Source organism: Charadrius vociferus, unplaced genomic scaffold (genome assembly GCF_000708025.1).
Source record: "Charadrius vociferus isolate BGI_N301 unplaced genomic scaffold, ASM70802v2 scaffold711, whole genome shotgun sequence".
Lineage (NCBI taxonomy): Eukaryota > Metazoa > Chordata > Aves > Charadriiformes > Charadriidae > Charadrius > Charadrius vociferus.
In genome coordinates, this window is record NW_009646852.1 from 973,344 (window position 1) to 980,661 (window position 7,318).

The 7,318-nt window shown below is 51.1% G+C and overlaps 1 protein-coding gene across 1 annotated transcript; it reads left to right on the forward strand.

Moving 5' to 3' along the window:
- Window positions 1-777: 777 nt before the first annotated feature.
- TMEM180 (transmembrane protein 180) lies at window positions 778-7,318 on the forward strand. Its single transcript, XM_009894245.1, has 8 exons — window positions 778-1,050; window positions 1,520-1,599; window positions 2,405-2,854; window positions 3,760-3,877; window positions 4,896-4,992; window positions 5,705-5,876; window positions 6,468-6,661; window positions 6,875-7,318. Exons 1-8 carry the CDS (start codon window positions 886-888, stop codon window positions 7,126-7,128), a joined length of 1,530 nt encoding a protein of 509 aa, XP_009892547.1. The 5' UTR covers window positions 778-885; the 3' UTR covers window positions 7,129-7,318.

A 7,318-nucleotide genomic window follows, 5' to 3' on the forward strand; every position in this document is an offset into this window, starting at 1 on the left:
GTCGTGTTCTGGTATAAGGCTGCTGTTTCCACTTGTTTTATTTCCATTTATGTTGCTGTCCAGCCAAAGCATCTTTATATCAGACACCGATCCTCAAATTCAGGCCACTCAAGACAAGCTGGACAGCTGCTAAGTGACTCTTGGTTGCCTTTAGTGCATGACAGCAGCGTGTAAGCTGCATGCCATCATGTTCTGGTCGTATCTCTTCATGCCACAGAGCAGCAACACTGCTTGCCATAAATAACTCCTGTCTGAGCCAGTCCAGGTGCTGTCAGCTGTGACTGCTGGGGGAAAGCAGTGTGCACGTGTGAGATTACATCACAGCTGTTGCCATTTTTATTTGGCTAAAAATTTACACTGGTATCTAAAAATGTTGGTGACTAGGTGTGTTTTCTGAAGGCTGCTTTGTTGTTTGCAGCTATCTAGCTTGATTCCTCCTGTGACCTTGCCTTTAAAGAGCTGGAGAGAGCTAATCGGCTACTTGCTGGATGACAAAGAACATTACAGGGTAAAGGACGGGGCAGCCTGCTCACGAGGAGACAGTTGTACCCCGGGGAGCCCGCAGCCTGGCCTCAGCTTAATGAAAAAGCTTTAATGCAGCAGACAGGTTTTAGTCTCTCAAATCCCCTCCAATCCACTTTTGAACAGCTCCTCAAAGCAATATGAATTCTGATCTCTGCTGGCAAAGATTTACCAATTAATTTGCTTCAACTTTTAGTTCATTTAAGACATCGAATCTGTTTTTATTTTATATTATTTATTTCTTTTTTCTTTCCTGCAGGAGCAACAATGGATTGGCCCCAACAAAGATGTAGCAGGTGTTGGGAGAAGACATCCCATCTGAAATGGAGGTGATCGAGGGAGCTGAACGCTGACCACACAAACATGGGGTTGCGACTATTGGCTTGTCTTTTTCATCTGCCCACTGCAGTGATCTATGGGTCCCTGTCGCTGTTTGTTTCCATTTTGCACAACGTGTTCCTCCTGTACTACGTGGACACCTTTGTTTCTGTTTACAAGATTGATAAACTGTCCTTTTGGATAGGAGAGGTTAGTCTTTTCCATAGATTTCTGCCCTCTTAAGTAAGAAATTCTGAAACCAAGACCGCTCCTTGCTGGAAGTGTGAAGTGCGTTATTTGTAATAGCAGTGTTCCCCCTTTGGAGAGGGAGCAAGGGAGCCTTGCAAGTGCTAACTTCGGCTTCTCAGTTTTTCCCACTTACATAAGGATAGAACAAGCTGGGATAGAAAACCCAGAGACTTTGTTCTTAAGACTGCCTTTCCTCTGGGGATGTTGGGGTGTTTCACAAGCAGGGAAATCCACTGGCCTTGCTGTGTTAATGTGGCAGTTGCCACAGACAGGGGAATTGTACAGCGGTGATGGGGCAGGGAAGGTGTGCTGGGACGGTTCCTGCTGGGTGTTCAGCATGCCACCTCAGCACTGCTGGCTTCAGTAACAGAACTGAGTCTTTGCGGGAACTCTCCTGTGCTTTGTTTCACTGTCCTGTTTTGTTTCTTAGACGGTGTTTCTGATCTGGAACAGCCTCAATGACCCTCTGTTTGGCTGGCTGAGCGACCGAGTGTTCCTTAGCACACAGCAGTAAGTTATGTTCTACTTCCAGCAGAGGCTGGGAAGTTGTTTAGTCTCTGAGGGAGAAGATGGGAAACTGGAAGCTTTAAAATAATGGTGTGGGAATCGTTTCCAGGGTGTGGAACTCTTAAATACCTCCTTTCCTTGGCATCTTTGAAGTCCAGTGCACTTTGCATGTTATTTCAATAGCTGGCTGTATAGAGGATGTCACACACATATCAGGTAGATGTGACCCTAACCCTTAACAATCAGGAGTGGTATAGAACCTAACATATGGGCATCTAAAATCTCAAGCCCCTGCTATATGAGCAAGCCTCTTGGTGGGGCGTTGGAAAGTGTCTGTACATGGTTTGGGAGACACCAGGTGGGAAAGAGCAATTATTTCCACCTGAAATGCCTCAGACCAATTGTTCCCAAACTCCCTGGATCATGGATCACGGTTGGCCATTAGCATTTCTTATGTGTTTATGTCAAGATGAAAATCATGGTGTGGTTTCCTGCAACTAGGAAAAATTTTAAGTGCTCGTTGAAATCATTTACATTGTGCAAAGTGCACACAGTGCAGAACTCTCAGGGAGAGACTTGCTTTGGAGGAAAAAAAAAAATCCCTTTCCTTTCATGCTTTTTGGCCTTCTTAAAACCCATATTTGCAGTGTATTTGCATATTAGTGGAGAAGCTATCTGATGTGGTTGCTTGCTGCATGAGCAAAAGCTGTCTTTGTGTCTGGGCCTTCCATGGCTTCCTTGGAGAGGGAGAATACATGGTCACGCAGGGTTTTGTCCAAATGTCTAAAATTTTTGTTTTCTCTTGCAGGCCAGGAGCAGAGATTTCCTCCCCAGAAGTAGTTCTGAAGAGGCTCAGAGCGCTAAGCCACAATGGCCCCCTCTTTGCCATCTCTTTCCTGGCTTTCTGGGTTGCCTGGGCTCATCCTGGTTTGCAGTTCCTTCTTTGCCTTTGCATGTACGACAGCTTTCTCACCATGGTTGACCTCCATCACAACGCCTTGCTCGCGGATCTGGCTGTTTCAGCAAAAGACAGGACTAGCCTCAACTTCTACTGCTCCCTCTTCAGTGCCATAGGCTCCCTCTCTGTGTTCATGTCCTACGCGGTATGGAACAAAGAGGACTTCTTTTCCTTTCGCATATTTTGCATCGTGCTGGCCCTCTGCTCCATCGTTGGTTTTACCCTGTCCACACAGCTGCTCCGCCAGCGGTTTGAGGCTGATGGGAAAGCAAAATGGGACCAAGAATCAACCCTAAAAGAGTAAGTGTCATCGATTCTGCAGCAGGGACAAAGGCCTGGCATAGATCTGTAGAGTCCTTTTATGCACTGCAGCGAACTTAATGTGTGGAAAGATCCAGGATGAGGCAAATTTTTGTTAATCATTTATGGTTCTTGTCTGTTGATACAGTTTTCAGAATCACCTCTGTCACTCTGGCTCCTAAGGCCTTCTGAAAATAGGACAAAACTATCTCGTGACACCTCTGGCCCAAACTGGAGGCAAAGCCCTGACCTGCTGTATGGCCCATCCAGTGTTTGGAACATGAAATGAGTTAATATCTAGAGCACGCAGTGAGGCCTGTGAGTGGCAAAATGTCAGAAGCAGCTTATCATGCTGCTTGAGCATGAGAACACCTTGCTGCCCGTTTCCTGTGGAGTTGGACAAGCGAATGTCTCTTACCCTTTCACTCGCTTTAGCTGCCTGATAGTGGCTGGGGTGTTGGTGGGCCACAACGCAGCTGGTTTTCCCTGTTCTGCTCCCTTGCTTTTCCTTGGGCTGCCTCACTTGTCTCGTGTATTGAGCTGCCAGCATTATGCTGTACTAACACAGCAGATCCTGTTGAGATCTGCCAGGTGAGCTAACACAGGGATCTGGAAGAGGAGCGTATGTGTAGTGGAATGGCTAATAAAAGGAGAATGCTTTTATGGGCAGAAATCTGAATTTTGAGTTCGGAAGCCAAATATTCTTTGGGAGACCCATTGCCTGTGGTTCTTGCTAGCAATAAGCAAACGTTGTTGTAGACTTTTGATTTGGGCCAGGGAGAGGGAAAGTTGGGATGGGAGCTGAGGAGAGACAGCTCTGCATCTACACAGGGAGAGCTGGGGGCTCTCCCCTGCTTGGTGTGAGGGATTCATGGTTGTGTTTTTTTATTCTTCTCTCTCTCGAGGCTGTACATCGAGAAACTCTCCGTCCCCCAGGAGAAGAGGATCACCCTGGCAGAGTATCTCCAGCAGCTCTCCCGGCATCGCAACTTCCTCTGGTTTGTCTGCATGAACCTCGTCCAGGTAGGCTCAGCAGCGATGTGTCGTGACTCAGAGGATAAGCACTGGCTCTGGCTGTTTGAGATGGTGATTCAGCAGTGTGTGAGCTCCCCAGGAAAGGATGTTTCCAGCACCCACTTGGTCTTGGAGACTCTCGCATACGCTGGCTTATTCAGCCACTGGTAGCCACTTTCCCTGCTTGTGACCCAAGGATACTTCCCGAGCAAGCTGTGGGGAGTTCCTTCCTCTCTCCGCAGTGTAGGCTGGATTATGGGGGCTGGCTGAGCTCTGTGCAGCCCATCTAGGATGCAGAACCACAAAGCCTGGCTCGTGGTGGGGATGATTTCAGGAGCACAGTTTGCTCTTGTGGCTGTCGGCAGTGTCTCCTCCTTCTGCTTTCCTGAGGCTCACATCACTGTTCTCAACTGTCCAGATGGATCCACCTCCCAGATGGCTTTTGCCATTTCTGTTTGTCATCCTTTTCAGTGATTACTACCAAATGCCGGCAGCCTGCCCAGCTTTCCTCAGCTTTGTGTGCTGCAGTCACAGCTCCTGTCTCCCCAGGGATCCCTCAGTTACCCTCAGGCAGGCTCTTGATGCTGCTCTGCATCTTTGTGTTTGAGCCTTGAGCCTCACTGCCGCCTTGTCCTTGTCCTCCTGACAGCTGCCTCCTCCCTCTTGCCGTGCCACTGTCTCCCCCAAACACTTGTGGTCACTGCTGTCACCTCCTTGCCCTGCCTGCCCCAGTAGCACTGTGCTGAGCAGGTGCCCTGTGAGCAATACCTCAGCAGCTGGGAGGTGGTGCTGACCCCAGGCATGCAGTGGGCACGGCTGGTGGCATTGCAGCTTTGCAGTGTCAAAGCCTACAGTGTCGTGAACTCCACAGCCAAGCTCTTGCTCTGCTAAAGTACTCCAGGCCCATCCTGCATGGTCCCTTGGCACAGGGCTCCTAGGATAACAGAGCCCAGAGGGCTGTTAGCTTTTTCTGTTCTCTCTTACTGCTGTTTCTGCTGACCAGCTCATCTGCATGCTGCCTTCACAGGTTTTTCACTGCCACTTTAACAGCAACTTCTTCCCTCTGTTCCTGGAGCACCTGCTGTCAGACCAGATCTCTGTCTCTACTGGATCCTTCCTTCTCGGTGAGTCTCAGGTGGGACTGGAGGGAGCAGTCTGAGTCTGGATTCCCTCTTCCCAAACCCCGTCTGTAGAGAGCTGTGCTCACACGCCAGTCTCTGGGCTGTAAGATTCACACATGCACATCCCACGTGCTTCCCTGGGACCTCTGCGTCTTCCTTCCTGGGCACAGAAGTAACTTGGAGCCTTTTCTAGTGGTGATGAGCCCAGTGTCCTGGACTGTGGCCTAAACGTCACGGAGATATTTCTCTAAGCATTAGTGGCTGGAGGTAGTGTCCCCACGATGCATCAGGGAGCACAGCCCTGAATTTAATCCCTTTCTGTCTGTGGCGTATGGACCATTTCCAGGTTGCCCCAGATCTGTGGGCATTGGTCATAGAGATACCCTGGGAGGGTTCTGTGTGGGCCAGGTCTGGTCACACTGTCCTGTCCCTCTCATTTCTGCTCCAGGGCTGAGTCCCAGGTCCTGCGTGACACTGGGAAAGTACTTTCTTCCTTCCTGCGCATGAGGTTGATGGAAGGCGGCCTCCGTCTGTAGGGAGAGTGTGTGCTGTGCCACAAAGCCTTCTGTATGTGTGGGGGGGTTATTCTGTACTTTGTCCTACAGCCCTGTTGGCAATAGCCAGCCTTGTCCCCTCTCTTGGTAGCTTTTCTTGGGGTATGGTGGATACTGAAACTCCCTCAAGCTATGTGTGCCTTTGTCTCTTCTCTGCTCAGGTGTTTCCTACATTGCGCCCCATCTCAACAACCTCTACTTCCTGTCCCTCTGCCGCCGCTGTGGGGTTTACGCTGTGGTGCGAGGACTCTTCTTCCTCAAGCTGGCTCTCAGCGTTGTCATGCTCCTGGCAGGACCCGATCAGGTGTATCTGCTCTGCATCTTCATTGCCAGGTAGGCAGTCAGTGCTTGATTCCCCTGCTCTCTGCCGCCCGGGAGAGGAAATTACTTGTCCCTGTTTCACGGAAAGGAGTGGGAGGTGTGGAGCAGTAGCCAGGGTCACACAGAAGCCCCGTGGCTCCCAGCTCTGACTGGACCTGAGCTTGCGATGGTCACTGCAGAATCCATAGGCTGTGCCTGCAGCAGAGTGAAGGAGGCAGCGATGCTCAGGAGGACAGAGACCTGGCAGTGCTGGTGGCAGCCTGCAGCAGCCTCTCCTGGCTGCTGAGCTGAGCTCCCCACCTTCTCTGCAGCCTGCCTGCGGCCATAGCCTTCGGCATGTGCTGCAGCTGCCTGTTAGCCCAGCGTGTCCTGTCCCCAGCCCTGTCTGTCTGTCAGGTCGGGATTGACCCAAGGCATCACAGCAGGGTACACAAGGCTTATTGCTAGCAGTGTTCCCCTCCCGTAGCCAGGACTTCTGATATTCTTACTCTAAGCGTTGGGGAACCTTTCTCATCCCTCTCGCCATTTTCTCTGATCTCTCAGACAGGAGTATCCTGTCATTTCTTGGTGCCCCTATTCAGTGCTTTGCCTTTTGTTCTGCAGCAACCGGGTGTTCACAGAAGGGACCTGTAAGTTGCTCAACTTGGTGGTCACTGACTTGGTGGATGAGGATCTAGTCCTGAACCGTAGGAAGCAGGCGGCCTCAGCGCTGCTCTTTGGGATGGTGGCTCTGGTCACCAAGCCAGGCCAGACCTTCGCACCTCTGATTGGCACCTGGCTGCTCTGCGCGTACACAGGTAAGGCTCCTGAGGGAGGCATCGGGGGCAGGAGAGGGCAGACCTGTGAGTTCAGTGTCCTCCACTGTGTTCCGTGCCCTGGGTGGGTGCAGAGAGCTCTTCATTTGCTAAGCTGTGCCTGCTCTCTGCATCTCCAGAGCCAATCACTCGGAGAGAATGGACAAGTGTCCATCCCCACTGTCCCCAGTCTCACAAACTCTTCTCTGACACCAGGCTATGACATCTTCCAGCGCAACCCCTTGAGCAACATGATGAGTGCCCAGCCGAAGCTGGAGTCCGCTGCAGCCTTAGAGCCAACTCTTCGCCAGGGCTGCTTTTACCTCCTCGTCTTTGTACCCATCACGTGTGCTCTGCTGCAGCTCCTCAGCTGGTCACAGTTCAGTTTGCATGGGAAACGTCTGCAGATGGTGAAGGCTCAGCGCCAAAGCCTGACGCAAGGCCGAACGCCAGAGATCAAAACTATCTAGGGGTGTCTGCGCCCCTGGGGTGTTGCTGGTTCCAGGCTGGTGCGGGACGGCAGGCGAAGCACAGGAACAGTGGGCTGAGCAACCCCCAAGTTTACGGTTCAACTGTGAAATGCTGTAATGCCAATGTTTACTCATTCCGGGAGGTGGTCGCTAGGAAAGGCAGAGAAGTTCAGTGTGCGAGGGGCCTGGG

What these genes read in the sequence shown, in the direction of transcription:
- TMEM180 (XM_009894245.1), top strand. Translation starts at nt 886, where the DNA reads ATGGGGTTGCGACTATTGGCTTGTCTTTTTCATCTGCCCACTGCAGTG. An exon ending in TGTCCTTTTGGATAGGAGAG is followed by an intron (nt 1,051 to 1,519) that starts GTTAGTCTTTTC and finishes TTTGTTTCTTAG; the next exon opens with ACGGTGTTTCTGATCTGGAA. An exon ending in TCTGCATGAACCTCGTCCAG is followed by an intron (nt 3,878 to 4,895) that starts GTAGGCTCAGCA and finishes CTGCCTTCACAG; the next exon opens with GTTTTTCACTGCCACTTTAA.